This window comes from Pecten maximus, chromosome 2 (genome assembly GCF_902652985.1).
Source record: "Pecten maximus chromosome 2, xPecMax1.1, whole genome shotgun sequence".
Lineage (NCBI taxonomy): Eukaryota > Metazoa > Mollusca > Bivalvia > Pectinida > Pectinidae > Pecten > Pecten maximus.
The window spans coordinates 27,667,793-27,692,521 of record NC_047016.1 but is presented as its reverse complement, the minus strand read 5'-3'; the positions used below and the strand labels follow the sequence as shown (position 1 = coordinate 27,692,521).

The 24,729-nt window shown below is 35.8% G+C and overlaps 1 protein-coding gene across 1 annotated transcript; it reads right to left on the bottom strand.

Annotated features, from left to right (window-relative positions):
- Positions 1-19,124: 19,124 nt before the first annotated feature.
- On the bottom strand, positions 19,125-23,880 carry LOC117321693 (failed axon connections homolog). The gene is made up of 7 exons (XM_033876202.1): positions 23,654-23,880; positions 23,200-23,323; positions 22,497-22,699; positions 22,077-22,154; positions 20,557-20,675; positions 20,190-20,306; positions 19,125-19,668 (listed from the first exon to the last, which is right to left on the bottom strand). The coding sequence occupies exons 1-7, from the start codon at positions 23,782-23,784 to the stop codon at positions 19,577-19,579; spliced, it is 864 nt and encodes a 287-aa protein (XP_033732093.1). The 5' UTR covers positions 23,785-23,880; the 3' UTR covers positions 19,125-19,576.
- Positions 23,881-24,729: the final 849 nt, after the last annotated feature.

Here is a 24,729-nt window from a genome sequence, read left to right as displayed (position 1 = left end):
AAACATTTGGGCAAAAATGTCAAATTCATTATAATTGGCCCTTCATGGTAATAAGACCAAATCCAGTCGCATGCCAAAGAATATCAAACTCGGACCGTTGACTGACAATGGGGAATGCGAGTGTTTCATTAATGAATTTCGTTCTTAAATCCCGCCTACTCGAAAAACTACACGTTTATTCACCATGTAAACGTATCTATAATTAAACCACAAGAGCATAAATCTCTAAAAGGTAAACTTACATATATTTAATGCTGCGCGTCTATGAATTTATTATTTAAGGACTAACACAACTAGAGATTTTTCTTTGTGCTGTAACTATTGACTCCATCCCCTCATTCACACATTTGTTGTTAAAATGACGTAATATTTATACACAAATTAAGATTTGACGTTATCGCTACTTGCAAAATGATGCTATTGTATAGGTGTAATGACAAATAAGAACACACGGGTTCTCGAATGACCGCAATCCTAACATCTTTACAATAGTCAAGCTGTTCCGTCCGATGTGATTACTTTACATATAAGCAACAAACAATCGCTGCCTAAAATTCTAACGGGCCGATGAAAGACGACACTTTAATGCACTTTAGTGTAAATAACCCAAATTTTAAGTTGTTTTCTATGATTTGGGCAAAAATGTCAAATTCATTATAATTGACCTTTCATGGTAATAAGACCACACCCGATCACATGCCAAATAATATCAAACCGGGACCTTTGACTGACGATGGGGAATGAGAGTGTTTCATTAATGAATTCCGTTCTTAAACCCCGCATACCCGAAAAACTACACGTATACTGTGTGTCAAAAAACGTTTGAATTAAAATTGGTAATGTACACTGATTGGTCAGCCAATCACAAACTGTTTGCCTACTGAGTGTCGCGGTGTCAAATTATTTACCGTTAATTCTTTTACGAAATAAAATGCAGTATCCATATAGAAAATCAAACCTGGGCGATCCAAATGCTTAAGATTAATTTCTTTTTTTTTCTAGAATTCTTTTCTTCAAACATTTATAATGTTTCATTCAATTTTCACCCTTTTGATATCACCTAATTATGTATAACAACGATTGTGTCAAACATTTTGATATACAATACTCAATGTCATGTCGAAATAATGAGTTGGTACAGTCACGTGTGTATCATCACAAGTGTTAATAGTAACAAGTGTTAATCGTAACATATGTGTTTCATAAGTGTATATCATCATGAGTGTGTATTCGTCACAAGTGGGTACCATTACAGGTTTGTATCATCACAAGTGTGTATCGTCACAGTGTTTATCATCACAAGTGTGTATCACCACAGGTGTGTACCATTCTAAGACTGCTATTAGAAGAATGTAAATGAAAAACAATAACAATTTAAACGCAAATCTGTATTCATTTGGTGAAACATGTGATATTAACATACAAAATGGCATCAAATGGGTCATTAGCTAGTTTTGTTTAACCCCAAACAATTAACGATAATTTTTAAAACTGTTTCGTAGATTTATAGCAAAATCATAAATCATAAATAGTTTCCTTGTTTCGCTTGACATGTTTTAAAGTACTGACTTCTATACCTAAATATGCAAAACAAATTCACTTAAACATCGGATATAATAAAGTGAGTGTCATAATAACAAACCGAAATAGTACTCAGGTACACGTAGTTTAGAGATCGTTTCCTGGTGTTAATTTAACAAAAAATATAATGACTTCGAAATTATTAACAGCACTTTGAGGTATGATTTCCATTATGCAAGCAAACATTTTATCTTAACGTACATGTAATTTAGTCAGTATGAACCGTGTAATACGATATGGGACCTGTACAAATATACATATACTGAGGTATTTCTTGTTTCACTCTACATAAAGTCAGCCAATGCTTTAACCAATCCTATCCCTCTTATTTTATTATCAATGTCAGAAATGTATCACTAATAAACTCCTCGTTTTACAATACATAAAGAACACATACTATCAAGAAATACAATCGATACCATATCTTGATGACATAGTGTCCCTGTCGATTTGTCAAGAGTAACAGGACTGATGGTTCAATGTTACAGATTGCTTGTAATAAAGTTTGTATACATATGCTATCTCGCTTTATTGCAGCATACAAAGTAAGATCTTAAATACAAACTTAGGCTCTCAACAAAACATTAAGGTATTATATGATATTCGGCCAGTTTTGTGGCAGTAAGGCTATTTCGACTATCTGGTATAATCTTCCAGTATAACATCGTCCCAGTCTGGCCAGAACGTTTCCTTCACCGCTCACAGTAGTCACATAGGTTGGGTTATTCTGAAAGTACAACAATCAATTATGCCTAATGTTCATGTAGCGAAACAGAACACTTTCCCATGATATATAGTTCTTATAATAATTAGGTTGAAAGGTATGAAAAATCAGCAACATATAGAGATTTCATTTATCGCTATTTTCCATGAACATTCAAGAGTGAAAAATATTGACACGACCTTTTAATAACGTAAATACATGTATGTAGATTATGCTTGGAAATTTTATTTAGCTTTCTTCGGTAATCATTAAATAACTTGCTATCACTGGACATTTGGACAGCAAGTAGAATCACCCCAGAAGTCGTAAGCCATCTCGCTTAATTTCCCTTATTGGAAAACATTATGTAAAGCTCTTATCCTTTCCATCCTCATTACACGTATTTGTACATTTATTGATAACGTTTGAGAACAACACTGGTACGAGTTTATATCACCTGCAGGAAACTTGCATTAGCATCATGACTTAAGTGCATGTATATATATATATATATAGAAAATTCCATGCAACAGGTAACAAAACCATCACAACAGGTTTACACAACTTTTTGGAACAGCAAACATAAGGTATTTATCAACCAACGAAATATTAAAAAGTGATGGGTAACGTAGAGGGATGGCCATTATGACGTGTTGAACAGGCGTGGTCTTTCGTTACTCTTAATTTGCAGTTTGTTGATTTATAATAAGTGTAAGTGGATAACTAAAGTTTATAAACAGTATTTGGTCGGACTTGTAGCATCAGAGCACCAAAAAGCTTGGTACAAACAATGTCTGCATTTAGGCCGTGAACAATCGCCATGTGCAATTATAAGTTGTCGACATGTTGATAACATGTACACGTGTAATATGTCGTTGCTGACAGGCTGTGAGAGGAATATATATTTTAATAAAGAGGACCAGCGTCTTGATACGTTGTCGCCATTTTATTCAACTAATTATAAAACATATCTCGGACCAACATATCCGGAATCAAGTACAAACTAATAAAACAAAATTAGAAATAAACAACAATATCCGGAATGGAGTTATTTCCCCTTAGACCATAATACTATAAGATATCTCACAGACCAGTAACACCATATACATAACATGCCCCCCCTTAAAAAATTGAACCCTGTGAAATTAACAACTGGTCGTGAGATATCTGATTACATGACATGAAATGACAATGAAATACAGAAATCAAGAATTTTACACTATTCATTTAAATGCAACTATAAAAACCGAGTAAATCAGCAAGAAAATTTCCCTCACACAACACCAAGTCTACATCATACCTATAGCTACCCTCCAGCTGCGCAATTCTGGAAGACAAATACAAGGATGCAGACTTAATAGAATGGGCAAAAGAACTTCACATACAAAAAACAAGTTATTAAGCTACATTTAAAATGATATTAATTTCAGTAATTTAACAAGAATTGTATTAAACTTTAGTAAATATTTATGACTTCTACAATATTCAAGAAATCAAAACTTAAGGCACATACAAATTTTAAGATACAACAATCATAAAAAATACACTTTGTACCTATACAAGATGCTATATACAGTACACCTGTATTCAACTATGAACACAAGAATGATTACATTTGATACAGTAGATCAAATGCAGATTATCATTCTGAAACCCATCAAGCTTGTCATTCAAAAATAAAATAATATACCAGTAACATGCTAAATGGTAAATCCTTTGTGGTAATACTAACTTTGTTATTTATACATATATATAAACTTTTAACTTGCAATATCAACATGTTGTGTACAATAATGTATTATACCATGTGATTTTAGTTATAGAGTAAACCATGAAAAATATTCAAACAAAGGAAACAAAGAACCTTAACTTTCCTCTGCTATATCAATAGCATATCAAATATCAAATACAGCCATACAATATGTGATTACTTGCAATGATAATGTTATATTCTAATACAGTTCAGTATATTGTGAAATAAAACTCATGCAAAACCAGCACATTATATTCATCACTCGATCACCTATATAAATCATCAAATATAAATAATTTCTCTGCGACAAATCGTCTTGCAATGTACATAAGGAAATTCAATAAAGTAATCATCTGTTCAATGAGAAATACACTGTTAATCAACTTAAAATATAATATTACAAATTTAAGCAATGTCATGACAATTATCTATACTAGGGGAGGTGGTCGGGCACGGATCTTTGACCTTGTTTTTACATCTAGGTCAAGGAAAGAAAACCATCTGGCATTTTGGGCTGGCTCACCCTTCAAATGTGCTAAATATTCATTTCCTTTTCCCACATTCCTCATCGCAAGGACACGTTTAACTTTTTCCTCGTCTGACGCCGTGTTGGAAACTTCCGCCGGATCCACGTGATCCGAGTCTCTGAAGCGAAGTGGCTTCTGACGAGCACGTTGCGGGCGACCAGGCAAATCTAAAATGAGCGGCTCGGTTGACTGTGACTGTGGTACACTTTGTAAATTTTGATGGGGCTTCGGAATCAATGGAAACAAGTCGCGAATTTGTCTTGGCAGAATTGAAATTGATTTGCTATTATTATTGCCTAATAAAACTGGGCCGGTGGGCTTTCCAGTATCATTTGAAGCCGATGAATTTGTGCTCTTATTTGACAAATCCTCAGATCTCTGGGAAATATCAATATCTGTAGGTTGTTCGAAATCGTCATGGGGGTGTTTATCCACATCTGTAGTAGCCACATAAGCTTCATTTTGCTCATTTTGGGAGATGATAGTTTTCTTGACAGCGGGTAGAAAATAGCCTGTAGGTTCTGGGACGCGAACAAATGCTACCTTCAGTCTGTTCTTGTGAATAGGACGTGGGAGAAGTTTTCCAGAATCTTTATCTAGTAGACGCACAAGGTGATCTGACATGACATTGTTGACGATGTAGGGACCAGAATAACGTGGTTGAAACTTCTGACCTTGACCTGAAGGTGTCTTAAGTAAATACACATAGTCACCAGCACTAAGGTTCAAGGGATGAACCTTGGAATTTGCCCTTTCCACATACGATGCCTTAGCTGATTCAGCAGATGCCTTCACTTCCTGTCGCACAACTTCTAAACGCTTTGCCATTGACAAAACATAGTCGTGATAGTCTTTTGGAAGAGAGCGAAGTTCGACTGGAAGTGTGTGCGTAGACAATGGAAAGTGTGGACGAAACCCAAACACTATTTCGAACGGACTATATCCTAATGTCGCATTCACTGTATTGTTCATAGAGAAAACAACTGAGGATAGTACTTTGTCCCACTGGTGGCCATCTGTAATGAAAGGTGTCAAACGCTCCGCTAATGTTCGATGCGTTCTCTCCACTGAGCCGAGACAATGATGAGAGAAACTCGGAGTATATTCCTGCTTTATATCAAGCAAACGGCAAACTTCCTTCGTACAAGTGGAAAGAAACTCTGACCCTTGGTCAGACACAAAAGCGTTACAGGTTCCGAAAGTCGTCATCAATGAGTATATTGCCTCCGAGACTGTAACTGCATCCTTGTTCCGGATAGGAACAGCAAAGAGATATTTGCTAAATTGGTCCACCGCGGTAAACACATACGAATTGCCATTCTTGGAAACAGGTACTGGCCCATACAAATCAAGTTGCCAAACCTCAAAAGATCGAGATGGTGTGGGAAATGCAACTATACCAGTTTTTGTATGTGCTCGAGTTACTTTCCGTTCTTGACATTGTGGACACGACCTTACATACTCTGCTATGCGGGTTGCCATACATGGAAAATAATACGAATCCTTGATGCTATCCAAAGTATGCTGTATACCTCCATGTCCTGCCATAGGCGAGTTGTGATGTAGTTCTATGACAGTTTTGATCATCACCTCAGGAAGCACCAGCTGATATTGCTGCAGTGATCTTGTTCTTTTGCACTTTGAAATGCGCGAATGGAACAAAACGTCATTTGCAAATACATAATCTGAACTTTCTAACATGATTCGCCTAGAATCCTTTTGAGAAGCAGGTAATCTTCCATCTTGCAGGTAATGAATGATGTGGCACAATGTTGTGTCCTTGCGTTGTAGGTTCTTAACAGTATCAAGGTCAAAAGAGCCTTGTGAAAATATGTCCATATCGCGAACTCTTATCGAAACCTCAGAAAAATAATCGGCAGCTGAAGAATGTACCGCATCTGTGTCAATGGAATCCTCTGTGTCAAGTCCTGGAGAAGCTGTGACATGTTGTTCAACATCCTTATTGAAAGTGTTATCTTGATCAACTGTCTCCTGCTCTGTAAAATCTACATGGGAATCTCCTAAGGAAAGTGTCTGTTCTCTTTGTTCTTGCGGAATTGATTCGAATGAAGAGACACTATCAGCCTGTTCTACAGGAGGACTTTCCTCTCTATGGGAATCTCTTTCACTTGTTGTCACTGCGTGCCTTTTGGACTTCCTTTTCTTCCTAGTTAATCTACCGTAATCAAAATCATTATCTTCTGTGTCCGCGTCATAAACCCGATCTTGTTGGAGAGAATCTGCTAAGTGTTTCTGAAAATCATCCAAATGTGAAGGTGGTATAGCTGGGGGCAATGTTTGCACATTGTTGACTTCATTGGGAAACGAAGACGATTCATCGGAACTGTCAACAAATAAACTTTTCAGTTGGTGACCCTCCGGTAATACAATAGTCCCAGTTTTCTCTGTGATGTAGGGAAAGTGAGGATCGTCTTCTTCTGGACTTTGGAAATCAGGATATTTCTGGGGAGATCGTGAAAGAGTGTCGGCAACTTGCATCTGGCTTGCTGGCTTGTATCTAATCTCAAACGTGAATTGTTGTAGAATAGCTATCCATCTCTCATAAATTGCTCCTTTCATTTGCTTTTGAAATAAAGGTTTAAGGGCTTGATGGTCGCATTCTACAACGAACTTAGCTCCTCGCAAGTATGATGCGCAATCCAGAATAGCCGTGACCATTCCAAGAAGTTCCAGCTTCGTTGGTCCGTATGACCTTTGCCATCGTCTCAGTGATTTTGATCCAAAGCGAACCACTCGGAAGTCCTCAGGTGAGTCCTGTTTTTGGTAAAGCATATAACCTATGCCTCTGGAACACGTGTCAACGCCGAGATAGAATGTCTTGGTAAAATCAGGAAATGCGAGAACATCGCAGTTCGTAAGCAATGATTTCAGTTTGTCAAGAGCATCTTGATGCTTCTTAGTCCAGAAAAAGGAGACACCAGACTGTGTGAGACGTATCAAAGGTTGTGCTTCTGCGCTATAGTTTGGAATAAATTTCCTGAACCAGTTAAATAATCCAAGTATTCGCCTTAAAGCTTTCACATCTTTTGGAGGGCTGATGTTCTGTATGGCTTCCACTCGATCAGGTGGTGGAGAAATTCCATTTTCTGAAATCTGATGACCAAGAAAAACGCAAGACTTTTCAGCGAACGTACACTTTTTGGGATTGAGTTTTAACCCTGCTGCCACTAGTCGTTTGAACACATCTTCAACATCGTTCATGTGTTGTTTCATATTTGGTGAACTGATAAGGACATCGTCAATGTAACAAAGGCAAGATCTAAAAGTGAGTCCTCTCAAGACTTTATCCATCAGCAGCTGAAAACTACTTGGAGCCGTGCTCAAACCCATAGGTAACCTTTGGAATTTGAATGTTCCGTAACAGGTGTTAAAAGCAGTCAAGCCAGTACTATCAGCGTCGATTGGCATCTGAAAGAAACCCTTTGACAAGTCAATGGATGTAAAGTATAATGGTTTTCTATCTGCAAATGATTCCGTGAGTTCCTCGAGATTTGGAATTTGATATTGGAATGTCTGAGTCTGGGAGTTAAGATATCGAAAGTCTACACAGAATCTAAATTGAGACAGGCTTGATGTGTTGGTTGACCCGAGTGATCCTTTTTTGACACAAGGACAACTGGACTGGTGATGAGGATCTGTTCAGACTCATCCACTGGTGCTATGATTCCTTGATCCAACAGTTCATCAAGTTGATGTCGTAATACTTCTCGTTTATCGGGAGGAAGACGATAGGGTCTTTGATGCTTAGGCTTAACATCTGGTTTGAGGAGGATCTTGTGTTTCACAAGCTCAGTGTAGCCAAGGTTTGGTGACTCTGGTGTCACAAACAACTCTTTGTGTTGACGGAGCAAATCTTGAAGATTTTCTTTCTCTGTTGGTGTTAAGTGTTCTGGGATTTTAAACAGTGAATCGAACGAGCTATGAATGCCTGTTGGGTGTTCTTGTGCAGAGCCGGTGGGCGTCTGTACATTCTGCACACTGTCAGTAGAAAACTGGTATGTATCGTATTCCAATGAATGTTCAAACCTTGCTAAAACTTTCCCTTGCAGCAATGTAACCGGATTGGAAGAAGGATTTAAAATCTTAATGGGAACAACACCATCCTTAGCAACAGTTACTAATGTCCTGGCAACCATTAAGTTTTTGTGAACACAAAAGCTACTTCCAGAACAGATGCCCTGTGATCCACATAGGATGTGTGTTGGTACTGCTCCCCATAATACAACTTCCGAATTAGGAGGTAAAACGATCCTTTTGGTACACGTGACAGGAGATGGATCAAAAGAACAAGTAGAATTAGTAAAATCGAGAATGACACCCTTGTCTTGTAGATATTTCACTCCCAAAATCAATGGATGAGATGTACACGGTAAGATATGTACTAGAATGTGATGAACAAACCCAGCTACTTGTACAGTTATTGTTGCTGTTCCAATGATCGCTATCTTCTTGTTGTCAGCCAATAATATCTGTTTGTCGGGCAGATGTTGAAAATTAGCTTTGAAAAAAGGTGGTATACTGTCATACAAATTTTCACTGATAATATTTAGAGAGCTGCCTGTGTCGACAAGAGCCGATATTTGGGTGTGATGAATTTTTACAGGGAGAAAAATAAATTGAGGTTTTGAAACATCCTGTAGTGAGTTAGACCCCACATGAATTGAGTTTACACTGGATTTCCCGAGGAGGGGGGTCTGTTCCACCCCGGGTGTTGTTGGTTTCCCTGTGGCGCATTATTTCCTAAAAATCTGCAATCTGTAGCCGGATGTCCCCACTGCTGACAAAGCTGGCACTTCAAACCTGGGGCCGACTCTCCAATCCCAGTCCAATTACATAGCCTCTTTGGGTGTCCCAGACCATGGCATGCAAAACATTCAAGTGAAGGCCGAGAATGACCATCCTGTGCGTACTGTTGTCGCCTGGGATTCGAGGGTTGACGAGGCTGGTTATAAGGCCTTGAACCTGGTTGAGATGTAGAATGTTGTGGAGACTGTTTGGTAGATATAGCCTCAACAAGGTTGGTAAGTTTCTCCATCTGAGCTTTGAGGTCATTGATTTCCTGTTTCTGTGGAGGTTCAATACTTTTGGTAGAGGACATTGCACATAATATCCCCGTCGAATCCTCACTGTGTTTGCGGTAGCCACAACTTTCCCCCATTTTTGCAGCTATTAAAGCAGATGATAAGTCCTTAGGATTCCCTGCACGAACAAAAAAAGCTAATTCCTGTGGCAACCCACTAATGAACCTTGCAAGGATTTCATGTTCCTGTTTTCTGATCAATTGCCCCTTTTCCAACAACAAACAATGGAAATCTTCCATTGGTTGCCCTGCTAAGAGACACAGCTTATTAAATGTTTCATTCTCAATAAACATCTGGGGACTTTGCCAATCTATGGTAATGAATCTGGACTTAAACTCTGCAATAAAATTATCCCATGTGTTCTTTGTGGATTGAGGTAATGCATTAAACCATGCTAATGCTGGTCCTAATAAATGCAAGTGGAATGCTGCTATTTTTTTGTTGTTATTGTCAGTGACATCAATCAATGTAGCATATGACTCGAATTCCGATAAGAATTTGTCCCCATTTTCATGTGGATAACCAGAATATTTTTGACAAATTATGGATTTCGCCATATCTAAGTCCAGTAATGTTGTTTTGAAACAGCTGGATGATGTAAAGATTGATGGAACAGAAATGTCCGGAAATGGCAGATCTAAATCTTCAATTGGAAATGCTGAAATTTGGTCTGGTGTACTTGAACGGAAATTATCACCTGGTTCCTGTATTGCATTTTCGAAAATAAATGAATCATTGAGAATTTCATCTTCATTCCAGTCTGTGAAAGTATCCTCGGGGCTATTATCTGGGATGAATGGTGTAATGTTGTTCATTTCGTGGAGTATAATTCGCTGACATTTTCAGAGTATATAGTACATATGTTTATATATATATGTACAATGTAGTACCAAAGTGTTAAAATATACTCACTATAACACTGTAACAATGTCGGCCGTTGGGCTTTCAACATCTAAACATAATGTTTTGAATAAAGAATGTATATATAAGTTACATAACTAATGTTGGCCGGTGGGCTTTCAACAAAGTGCAACTTTTCATATTATGTTGGCCGGTGGGCTTTCAACATTTGAAATAATATATCTAATATACTAGTCTCTGGCATACATTCACAACTTTTCCCTGCCATACTATCAATAAATTGCGTCGAGGATGGAGTCCGTCATACAAGTTATAATAACAAAATTGTGATGTTCTCCCTCGTGGCCTATGAATACGCAAGTCTGTATGGAGGGCTAAATGACATCCAGTATTTTTACTGTTAAAATCGTTAATGAAATTGTTAAGCTTCAGAACAAACTCTTCGAATTTCTGTTGGTGTCTTGTGGTTACTGAAGATGGTTCTAGAGGGGATTTGTGTGGATATTTCCGAATAGATATTTTTAAATCCTTGGGAGGAATTGTACCAAATATCACCTGAGCTGTTGGATTTTGTGTTTTGATTTCGTGTTCAATGTCCAAAATCTTCTTTGTAAGGTAATTGTATTTGTTAATCTGCTCTTGTTCCAAATAATCTCCTATGTTGTCGGGAATGTCATTTATACCCGCGCAGATGATGTAGAGTTTGTACCCCGTATGGTTGAAGTTTTGCAAATAACGAACTTGATCACACAGTCCAGAACCTCGCGAAACATTTAATGCAATATCTACCAGACGCGCCCCGGCGAATCTAGAATCACTAAATAATACACACCTGTTCATATTTCATTATGCGGGTGGTGAAAATATAGGGTTTCATACTTTCATATAGTTCAGTTCACAATTTACTAAATAGAGAAATCACTGTCATGAAACACGTGGTTAACAAACACATAACATCGTCAAAAGTTAAAACACGCCGTTTACTCGTTAAATTACGTCCTGACTTACCTAGCAGTAATTAATGAGTATATCTGTTCACCTTTGGATTCTCCACCATGTAATATGTCGTTGCTGACAGGCTGTGAGAGGAATATATATTTTAATAAAGAGGACCAGCGTCTTGATACGTTGTCGCCATTTTATTCAACTAATTATAAAACATATCTCGGACCAACATATCCGGAATCAAGTACAAACTAATAAAACAAAATTAGAAATAAACAACAATATCCGGAATGGAGTTATTTCCCCTTAGACCATAATACTATAAGATATCGCACAGACCAGTAACACCATATACATAACACACGGTAAATGGGTTCGTTTGGGATCATAAGTAACACATGATGGTCACATAGCTACAACGCTAGCCTAAATGGCTCTCTTAGCAAGGGCATATACATATATAATTATACTTGTAGGTTAGATAGGCCCGACGTCCATTCCATGCCGCTGTCAGTACCAAACCCGATACCACGGTACCGCCAACAAGTTTCACACTCATTGGAATGTCTTCAATCACTTCTGTTACTTTAGACAGCGCCATATTGGATGTGTGATGTATTCGGCAATTTCTCCCAGTGTACATTGTGCTCCCTAAATACAGCTTAAATAATACCGCTGTAAACGATATACGCCGTTTATTGTACCAACTTATGCGGTAAAGTCCTGATTCATTCTTTTCAACTCTTCATATTGAATAGTTCATTTTAGCAGTATATCTCAAATATCGCTATTTCTGCGGAAATATGTGTTAGTGCGTGCATACGTGCGTGAGCGTGTGTAAACAGTCTTGTGTATTTAGGCTGTTTTACACAGCTGTCCATATGGTGTGGTGTTCACATATCGTTAATCAAAATGCCGAATATGAAAAACATCATAGTTACCTTCTTGTTGACATGTCGTGCAAGTGCATGTGGCAATTAATGGCGTCTCAATCACTTCACGTGCATCACCATGTTACTACGGTATACAAACAAATGTACCTATAGTTATGACATGGTGTTTGCAGAGGTGTGCCCGAAGAAGTTTGACAGAGATTGCGATTGGGACATTCTTGCTACTGCTCCGCACCGTTGGGATACGCCATGGCGATATATTCAAGAGGGGGCGGGGTATCCCTGGAGTATCGAGGATGTGAACATAACACCTGTAGTATCGTGGGATGCAGAGAGCGAAAACGAACGTATCCCTTGAAGTTTTGACGACAAAATTCAGGTGCATTGAGTTAGAGAATTTTGAAAGGAATGATTTCGTGAAATATTTTGAAATTCGCACGTTTTGCTCTCCTTCACTTCTTCCTCCTTCACTTCTCCCAATGGCCTACATATAACAACGCCACCATATTTCCGGAAAAGGACAACGTTAAAGAAAACAGGGGACAGGTCGAAAAACGTTTAAACATGCCCGATACTATAAAGTAGTATCATATTCTAACACTAGTATAAAACTTATACTATTAAAGTAAACGAAACTACTGGGCTATGGATTACACACATATATTATTATATATATGTTCGGTAATGTGGTTCATTGAGAAGGTTGATAGGCTTTCACTAATGAATCTAAACTTATTTTAATATTCTTAATAATTGTTTCAATTTGTTTGATATTTTTTCCAAATTTCCGATCGCTAACAGTAAGTTAATTTTCTAATTTTGAAAAGACACTCGCTAAAGCTCGTGTCTTTTCAAAATTAGAAACTTAACAAACTCGAGTTTGATAAAAATGATAAACAACTTATACTAGTGAATGTAAGTATGTACATGTATACTCTTCTCAGTCCGATAAAATAGTAAAATTATGGTGACATTTTTTAGGGGTTTTCTTTAGCCCATTATATTTCTTTTTTACTCCTTAGCTGTACTGTATGGATCTATGGTAACTTCACAATTATGTACATGTGAATCTACTTACGCTATTTAGGGCATGTATCTATCTTTGTACAAAATAAAAATAGTAATTGGTATATAATCTTGAAGAGAGTGCAACTCCTTCCAATACTAATTTGATATATATATATATATAGCTGTGTTGTAAACTAAAGTAATATTCGATAGTATGATACCTTAAAGTAATATCTTATACATGTATAAGTACATTTACATATATTGGGATGTTTTCATTTATTAAAGAATGTAACATCCATGTATATAGGCATTTAGTTTTCTTTTGGGTGATTTATGTTGGCAATAATGATAATTGTTATATATATATGATGTTTATACAGTACTTTTACTGTATTACCAAATAGTAATACGAGTCTATCAATTAAAGAGTATATGTGTGCTGTTTGGTTATCCTTGGCCCAGATCTTGCTATGCTATGTCCAATATTTTAAGTATAATTAATGTTTTAACCTTATGTACTTGGACATTAGCCTAATCATTGACATATATTATGGCCTAATTAATAATAACGTACAAAGAAAATGTAGCTTAGTGTGATTAAATTCAGGCATAAAAAATATGAGCAGATACAGCATTGATTTACTGTACTTGAAAATGTACGTACCCGATAATTTCTATAATGAATAATTGCGTACATGTAAACCGGATCTTAAGTCAATGTTTATATTGATGCATTATGGTTTCCGGTGCGGTCCCGGTCAGCTGGACTCTTGTTTTACTCACACCATAGTCTGTATGACGTAAAAGAACCTGGTCGATACAGATTAGCTGCCGGCAACCGATGTATTGTTGTTTGATCTTGATTTTTTTCTGGGAGAGTATGACAGTACATGTACATGAGGGACTGAGTGAGTGTGCAAGTTTGTTTGGCTGGTGGTAAGTCTTTTTGACCTATTTCAATGATTTTACGTTTCCCGTTTGTTTGTATGTTTTTATTGTTTGTACTTATTGTGTCTCGTTTCAATTCCCTTTCTTTCCTTTCTTCTGTTCTATCAGGTCAGGCATTTCAATATGATACTCAAGATACTTGTATGTACGCCGCATACTTGCAGGATTCAAACACGTTATCTGATCCACGTAGTCCTCTAAATGTAATATCTAGACATGTAGAAAATACTTTAGTGTATCCATGTTACCGTTTGTCCAAGTTGACAATATTATTTCTTCATGCATTAATAGTTTTTATTTCATCAATCCATTTAGGGAGATTAGAGTTACTTTCTCATAACTTTTATGGAAGGAATTAAGATATTAACAGCAAATTGTCAGGGGCTTGGGGACAACTTAAAAAGGAAGGATGTTTTTTCATACTTAAGGGACAAAAGTTACAATATTTGCTGTCTTCAGGACACACACTTTACAGATGAAATGGAAAATATAATTCAATCTGAATGGGGGTATAAATGTTATTTTAGCTCTTTTCAGTAATTCAATAATTCATTGTTGCATGATCAAAACTATCTTGAAATTATTAATGACACTATTGAACAAATCAAAATGCAATATAGTCTTCCAGTTTACAATCCTGAAAGGATAACTGATATCCCTGATTCATGTTTGCATTTTTTTATAAATGATCAGCTATTCTTAGAAACTCTTTTAATGGAAATCAGAGGCAAAACTATTTCCTACTCATCTTTTAAAAAGAAACAAAGTCGACTAAGAGAGAAAAAATACTCCTACATGAAGTGCAATTGTTAGAAAGTCAAAATAATGTTGACATTGAAGTTTTAAATCTGAGAAAAAAAAAGAATTGGAAGATATAAGGTCACATAGAATTAAGGGCAGTGTAGTGAGAGCTAAGGCTCAATGGATTGAGGAAGGGGAAAAACCCACTAATTATTTTTGTAATTTAGAAAATAGAAACTTTACATCGAAGATAATTCCAAAATTGCAGCAAAATAATGGGGAAATAATAACAAAACAGGAAGATATTTTGACTGAGGTAAAAACTTTTTATGAAAATTTATATGGAATAGATAGTAACACCAATGAAGTAAATATTGATTAATTTCTTGATGAGTTTGATGTTCCTAAATTAGATAGAGAGGAAGCTTTGGGTCTAGAGGGTATATCTTTAAAAGAAGCTTCTGTAACTCTTAAAAATATGAAAAATAATAAGAGTCCTGGGTCTGATGGCTTTACCTCAGAATTTTTTAAATGTTTTTGGGAAAAGATAGGTAATTTTATTGTACGGTCTATAAATTTTGGTTTTGTAAGAGGCCAATTATCCATTACCCAACGACAGGGCATTATTACTTGTATTCCTCAACAGAATAAATAGAGGATATCTAACAGTGTCTTCAGTAATACCAAATATATTTCACGAGTGGGGCTAATATTTTGATATTTTTCACCCCGTATGCTAACTAGGACTACAGCGATAATTTGTAAACAAAAAATGTAGTTTCCCCTGTCCAGGTTCTGATATATATGTCGGGCTTTCTGATTGGTCAATTATTTTGGTATTTTCTAATCATTCATTTGATTGGTCAAATCAGCAAAAGTGATATTTTTCACTCTTCACTAGTGAAAAATATCGCTTTTATAGAATGAATAATTTTTGATATTTCACTGGTAAAAATGTAATAAATGTAAATATTTCATAAAAAACTGGCGACCGATATCCCTTCTAAATATTGTTTATAAAATTGCTTCTAGATCAATTACAAGTAGATTTAAATCAGTCTTAGATAAACTAATTAACGCGGATCAGACTGGCTTTCTATCAGGTCGTTATCTTGGAGAAAATACTAGACTTATTTATGACATCATGCAATATACAGAAGAAAATAATATACCTGGTATGCTTTTGCTTATAGATTTTGAGAAGGCTTTTGATTCTGTGTCTTGGAAATTTATTGATAATGTTTTGAAATATTTCGGTTTTGGTAATGATATAAGAAAATGGGTTAAAATATTACATTATAACAGTAATTCTGCCATTAATCAAGGAGGTAATTTGTCATCTTTCTTCAGTATCAAGCGAGGCTGTCGCCAAGGCGACCCGATCGCCCCATATTTATTTATAATGTGTGTAGAGATTCTGGCAATAAGAATCCGAAATAACAAAGATATAAATGGTATACATGTTAATAACTGCCCTATTTTAAACTCTCAATATGCAGATGATACTTCACTAATACTAGATGGAACCGAGAAACCAATGAAGAAATCAATTGAGGAATTAGATTTTTTTGCAAAAATTTCAGGTCTAAAAGTCAATACAGGTAAAACACAAGTTGTTTGGATAGGCAGCAAAAAATACAGTAATGACATTTTTCTACCAGAGTTGAATTTTAAATGGGGAGTAGATAGATTTACCCTTCTTGGGATTGAATTTCATGTAGATTTACATAAAATACCTAAAATGAATTTTGATAAAAAACTTACTAAGATGAAATCAATAATTAAGAGTTGGAGTAAAAGGTTACTTACTCCAATAGGAAGAATCACAATAATTAAATCACTAATAATATCACAGTTAAATCATTTGTTTATTTCCCTACCAAATCCAGATGGAAAGTTTGTAAAAGAACTGAATTCACTTCTGTTTAATTTTCTATGGAACAGTAAAACAGATAAAGTAAAGAGGGATGTAATTATTCAAAATTATAGTGATGGTGGCCTTAAAATGGTTAATTTGATAGCTTGTATTGAGTCTTTAAAGATAGGATGGATAAGAAGGATTTTCAATTCAAAAGGGAAATGGTTAGAAATTCTTAAGACCCAAATAAACCTTAACCTTTTGGCTGTTTCTGGAAGGAAATATCTTGACAAAATATTGAATTGTTGTAAAACTGTTTTTTGGGTGGATGTTTTTAAAGCCTGGAATAATCTTAGAGTAAGAGAAGAAATATATAAGAAAGATGGTTATTCTATTCTTAAATCACCGTTATGGTATAATAAAAATATAATTGTGGGTAAAAAAGTAATCTTTTTTCCAAACTGGTTTAAGAAAGGAATAATAACAATTAATGATCTAATTAAGGATAAAAGTGATGGTTCTTTCTTTTCATTTGAAGAATTTTGCAATATATATGGGAACATAGCTAACTATTTACAATATCATGGAGTAATTAGAAGCATAAAAGAGTTCCTTAATAACTATCCTATCCTAAATAGAACCCCACAGTACCCGATCATCCCTTTAGATTTAGAAATTATTTTTAAACAGAAAAAGGGGTCTCAAGATTTTTACAAACTACTTATAAACAAGAAAACATTGTTTTAGCTCAAAATAAGTGGGGAAATATATTTGATTTTAATAATGATGCATGGAAAAAGATATACTCTCTCCCATTTAGAATAACAAAAAATACAAAACTACAATGGCTACAGTTTAGAATAAATCATCACACATTAACCATTAATGCTTTTATTTACAAGATTGGCCTAACAAATAATCCTAACTGTACATTCTGTAATGGTGACAGGGAGACAACCACCCATATTTTATGGGAATGTAATGAAGTTCAACAGTTTTTGTTCAATTTTGAATCACTTTTAGAGATCATTACTATTCCTTTTGCAATTAATAAACAAGCTATGATTTTTGGATTATTTGAACATATAGGCATTTATAATAAAGTTGATAATGAAATTATTTTAATTTTTAAACAAAATCTGTACCAAACCAGGTGCGCTCATAAATCATTAAATGTTATGGCATTGGTAAATTTGATAAAAGATTATTACAAAGTCCAAAAGTACATTGCTCAGGGAAAAGGTGAACAGTGCCTCAATGTTTTAAATAATGAATGGAAAAAATGGTTAAAACTTGTTGAACTTGCCTGATCAAAAACGATAAATTTAATATTTTTTATATATAAACCGAAAGTCTGACCACCTCTCACCCTAATATCCCCCTCTCTTCCCTATCTTTTCAATCACCATCAACACCCCCCCCCCCCCCCCCCCCCCCCACCCCACCCCCTCTTTTCTGTCTCTTTCTTTACTATAGCTCTTTTATATGTGTTATGTTTCTGTTCTGCTGTTTCTTTGTGTTTTGTCTGATTCTACATGTCTTCATGTTGTATGCGAGTGTGAATGTAAGGTGGGTTGGATCTAACATAAGTATTAGTTTGATCAGTTAAACTGTTCAGATGAGAAAATGAAGAAAATTTGTGAGCGAGTAATTATATAATTGTACTTGTGAAATGTAACCTGTTTGATGTTTATAATGCAAAATGTTTAAAAAATAAAAGAAATGTAAAAAAAAAAGAGATAAACAATCTCCACTCGTTCGGGAACCTCTATTTATTATACATCTACGGAGTTCATACGGCTTGTGTTATTGATAGGGGGTTATGATTAGATTAAATACGGCCTGTGGTATTGATAAAGAGTGACAATTATATTATATACGGCTTATATTATTGATAGTGGTCATAATTATATTAAATAAAGCTTGTGTTATTGATAGGGGATGATGATTAGATTAAATATGGCCTGTGGTATTTACGGCTTATGTTATTGATAGTGGTGATGATTATATTAAATACAGCTTGTGTAATTGATAGGGGATGCAAGTTTGTCTAGCCCTGTGGTTTCAAAAGGCTAGTTTTTTTACAAGACTAGACACGGGTTTAACCTTGTGTACTCATATTTGGTTGAGTAATCGTCTGCTGCATCCTCCATTTTTCATTGCTCTTCTTTCGTGTCAAATGATTAATTAAAATCTACGCATGAATAACCAACGGGCGATTTTATTTTTCACCTTATGAGCATGCAAACATTCCGACATTAACTTTTCCGCTACCAAAGACATTAACACAACGTTGATACCCGTCAGCTATCCAGCAGGAATAAGAGTTCTCGTCAATATGAACTGCAGAATGGTACTGCTCAAACAACCAGTACAATGAAATATCTGACAAGTATTCCCACATGGACAACTTCTAATTTGAGAAGTGGTACTATTGCGCGATGTGATGTCCTGTGCCTCCAGTGACACCAATATCATACGTTTGACAACAATACATGTACACAAACAAGACTGTTCCCTCTTAAATCACGAACAAAATACAATATTGAATTTTTGGTATTTAAACATAGCTCTTGACAGGACATTGAACAATCTCAAACCTTTCTTATTAAAACATTTTTCCACATACGAGTGGTCGATTGAGAACTCTTGACTATCTAGTACTGCTTTTCTGTATACACTTTTCCCAGTCTGGCCAGAACGTCTCCTTCATCCGTTCACAGTAGTCACATAGGTTTGGATACTCTGTAAGTTCACAGTATAATGTAAAGACGTTAAATATACTATAATCTAATTTGTTATAGTCCACTTTTAAAACGTTATATTAAGAATCTCAATATGACATTTGAATGCTGTTGTTACTGAACATCGAATTTACCTTCCAGTCTTTTTTATAATTGAAAGGTCTTAATGAACCTTCGATACATCTTCAAAGGATTAAACACATGGAAACAATGCAATACATTTGTTCAGGAATACATACACCATTGCACGGGACTTTTCAGTTACTCGAATCTTTTGTCCAATATTCAGCAGTTATATTATTATTTTACATTCGTATATATCAATTACAACCATTCTTCGGTACTGCAATTCATAGAACCAATATCACATAAGTTGAAACAAAGTATAAAGATCTGAACTTCCCGACAGGGGGTACCATTGTTAAGGATTCCACTAAACGGAAAAGAAAAATGGCGAGTACACAGAAATAAATTCGGAGTAATACAAAATACACATTAAAATCACGTAAGGCTAACGCCCACCTTTTATGACAGAAGTTCCAAAGCCTCCAAATGACGCCCATCTGATTTCCGCCAGAATCCCAAAGATAGCACAGTCAAATTTGCACGCTTTCTCACCGAACAGGAATTTCTTCGATCCTGAATTATCAATAAAAAGGGACACATTCCCTCTCAGTGTAAACCGAGTCAACGAATCAATACATTATATTCAACATTGTCATGGATATCATCTTGTTGACTGGCACTCGAACAAACTATAAAGATGTAGAAGAACTTGTTGCACAAACCTTTATTTACAAGAATTAGAAAAATCATCTCGGAAAATCTAGGAAACTTCTAGATTAAATATAAAGGCACTACATGCTACAGGCATTCCGATAGTACTCACCAAGGTAGAAGGACAGAGACTTGAGATCCTCTGACATTATGTGACGTATTTCCTCTGGCGAATATCGTCCTATGCCATGCTGATATAGCCTCTTTCGTGCACTTCTCTTCATTATACGCCTAACAATAACAAGAAATCGTATAGGCGTCAACCTTTCTTGTAAGACACTGCATAGGTTATAAAAGAGCATTCCAAAGGAAATTGAAGAAATATCAATGAAGGATTTTCTGGTTAATAGTGATAACAAACTTTAACTAACAAACTTAAACATGACTGTTTGTTGGCCATCGCATTATCTAATAAGGGGGACCAAGGGAAACCTACATGAGGATTTTGATAAAGATCCATGAAGAACTTTGAGAACAAGTGCAATCAATGATTGCGAAAGCTCACCGGCAGCAGCAATCACACTATGCATTCGTTTTTTATGTATATATAAGCATGTCATTTTGAAATTGTGTGTCACATAATATCGCTCCTAGACCTCTAATGGATGTATAAACCAAATAAGAAGGGTGTGGACTTACAAGCTTTTCAAAACTAACCCCCAAAATCTTTAAAGAGAGTTTTTGTGTCAAAAAAAGTAAGTCCACAAAATGGTAGAATGCCAATTTTTTTCTGAATTATTTTGCCATAACATCACTCCTAGACCTCTAATAAATGTATAATCCAATTTAGAAGGGAATGAGGTGTATACTTTTGGACTTACAAGCTTTCCAAAAACTTACTCCAAAAACTTTAAAGTTTTGGGGTGGGACGCCGACGCCGACACCGACGCCGACGCCGACGCGGACGCCGGGGTGACAGCATTAGCTCTCGGTTACTCGTAACCGGTGAGCTAAAAAGAGATGATTAACTTCTACCTGCAAAATTTTTAAAAAAAAAAGGCCAACTGACTGCTGTCTTTTTCAGGTTGATTACAAAATATACCATACAAAAGGGAAAACTATTGGTAAAAAATACAAAGATTAATGAAGGGTTTTCTCAGAAATAGCGACAAACATCAAGTGTCAAAACACAAAATGGCAACCGGTCGGCCATCTGGAGATCTGAACAGTTCTAGAATTAAAAATGCTCAACTAAGAACCAGGGGCAACCTAATACGACAATGATCGATCCATTGCTTCTCCAGGAATAGTCACAACAAGAATTGGTTATGGACGGACGGACAAACGCCGGACGAATAGCGATTTAGATGTTAAAAGTAATGCGTCTTATTATCAATGTATCTAATTTATACATTTATACGTCTTATCAGTGTAACTAAGTCATACATCTTATAATCTATGTAACTAAATCATGTCTTCCTATCAGTGTTACTAAGTCATACATGTACGTCATAAGATTAATGTATTAAGAGTTGCGTCATTAACCTCGTCCTATACATTGTAGATCAAACTCTTCTGTTGCCAGAAACCAATCCTCCCCAATCAAAAGGCTTTTTTTTTAATTTAGAATTTGTCTTCCATCGTCCCTCATTTCAAACTGATCTATTATAACGACATAATTATAGTGGTTACGTCATCAGCGAAGAAATGCCAAACGCTTTCCATTCTCCATTGGTACTGTCGAGAACCCATCGATCTATCACAAAGCACCTGCAAAATCAGACATACATCCTTTAGATATCATATCGTCCTAAATCATGAAATGTGAACGAACCACTAACGATATGCTGTCCATTATGTAGGCTAATGCACAAAATTTAAAAATTACAAAAGCGTATAAAGTGTAAACGTACAAAACAAACATAATTTGTCACTTTAAGTTCATAATATGACAACAAATCACATGTTTATAAATAAATTGTCTTTTTCCTAAAATCTTAACAGAAGTAAAAAGAATTTGAAATCGAATTGGTGAAGATAAAAATGAAAACGTGTTTTAGCTTTAATCGAAAGATGTTTCCTCGGCTTATGTTTGACCAAATGATTACCTACCAGTATGTATTTTCCTCGGCCATTTTTTGGAAGGCCCTGCCGATTCCGATCTGTTCTTCAGTGAGTCCCCTGTTAAGGTCAAAGTTTTTCTCCTTACTGAGAAACTCCAGGATAAACTCGCTATCTGGAATCTCTTCTCCGTTGTACTCCAAAAATGGAATTTTCCCTGTTTTCTTACTTAGTCTGTACAAGCTATGTTCTACCTACAAACGGATGTGTTAGTTGTTCATAATAAACCTTGCGGTACAAGTATAAACATAGTAAGTGTTATTTACTCACAGTGTCACAATATTCGTAGTTGACAATGTCATTTTTTGTCTTTTATGCGAATTAATAAAATCAACCCTAAGGCGTCTTTAATTGGCCAAATCTCCTATTTAAGATCCGCTGGGCTTCGTGGGTCGAACTAAACTTTATCAAGTCACTTCTTCTGTTAAATTACATCATAGTAGGGATTTGTAAGCTGTTGAAATGTCACTGATATCACTGGATTCGTTATTTAGACGACCCTTGAATGTCAACAAAACGGGAGCGATAAAGCACTATCTGTACGTGTATGGTTTACCTACCAACTTACATTTGTATATGAGAAGGATACCGATTAACAAAATTCTAAATTCCAAAATATATCATATTCCTCTACACAGAAATATGCTATCAATATAATTCGATATTAAAATACTGCCTAAAATGTAAAAGTTACCTCGTAAGGAACAGCTTCCATCCGAAAATACGTCTCTAATTTAATGGCAAAAGGCGATAGACTGGGCACATATGGACCACGGCCCATCTGATGGATAACAATGGTATCTTTTGGATATAATTTCCTGTTTGTTAAATAAACGCAATTACCACAAGTATTGTCACCATCTCAGGAGAACATCATTTTAGAGTAGACCAATATAAGCATTGTTAGCTTTGGCAGGTAGTCTTTATCAAATTTATTAGCTGACATTTCATTTAGATCGTGAAAACATAATGATTAGTTTCAGCTTATGTTTCAGTAAGCCTGTCATCTAACTTATTGCAGTTCGTGTGATGCATGAGGTAAATAATGCCTTGGCATGTGTTTGTTTGGGGTACATTGTATATGTGTTACACTTTGCAGATAAAAGATATACTAAACAACATTCCAGATCTTTCTATATGAGATATACCTGTTGGTTTGACGTGCTTTACGCACCGTCCAAACAGTCGCCAACACCACCCCTGCAAAAACTGCCCCGCCTACAGTCTTCACACCCACGGGGAGGTCTGCAATCATATCCGTCACTTTCGACAGCGCCATGTTGTAAATAAGGTCAAAATCTGGGTTGTCAATTCAGCCAAGTCGTATAACTGGGAAAGGGTATGTGTGGTGCAAGTATTTACACAGGGAACTTCAATTTGGCAGATGTACATATTGTAGGTAATTAGAAATATTTATTCACCATGTAAACGTATCTATAATTAAACCACAAGAGCATAAACCTCTAAAAGATAAACTTACATATATTTATTGCTGCGTGTCTATGAATTCATTATTTAAGGACTAACACAACTACAGATTTTTCTTTGTGCTGTAACTATTGACCCAATCCCCTCATTCACATATTTGTTGTTAAAATGACGTAAAATTTATACACAAATTAAAATTTGACGTGTTCGCTTCTTGCAAAATGATGCTATTGTATAGGTGTAATGACAAATAAGAACACACGGGCTCTCGAATGACAGCAATCCTGACATCTTTACAATAGTCAAGCTGTTCCGTCCGATGTGATTACTCTGTATATACACTGTAAGCAACAAACAATCACTGCCTAAAATTCTAACGGGCCGATGAAAGACGACACTTTAATGCACTTTAGTGTAAATAACCCAAATTTTAAGTTGTTTTCTATGATTTGGGCAAAAATGTCAAATTCATTATAATTGACCCTTCATGGTAATAAGACCACACCCGATCACATGCCAAATAATATCAAACCGGGACCGTTGACTGACGATGGGGAATGCGAGTGTTTCATTAATGAATTCCGTTCTTAAACCCCGCATACCCGACAAACTACACGTATACTGTGTGTCAAAAAACGTTTGAATTAAAATTGGTAATGTACACTGATTGGTCAGCCAATCACAAACGTTTTGCCTGCTGAGTGTCGCGGTGTCAAATTATATACCGTTAATGTTTTAACTAAATAAAATGCAGTAACCCTATCGAAAATCAAAGCTAGGCTATGCTCAAGATGAA

Bases quoted from the DNA above. Each gene is read 5' to 3' on its own strand.
- LOC117321693 (XM_033876202.1), bottom strand. From the start codon at position 23,784: ATGGCGCTGTCGAAAGTGACGGATATGATTGCAGACCTCCCCGTGGGT. The intron at 23,324-23,653 runs GTATATCTCATA...TTTAACAAACAG, and splicing joins AAAGCACGTCAAACCAACAG to GAAATTATATCCAAAAGATA. The intron at 22,700-23,199 runs GTAACTTTTACA...ATCCGTTTGTAG, and splicing joins TGGAAGCTGTTCCTTACGAG to GTAGAACATAGCTTGTACAG.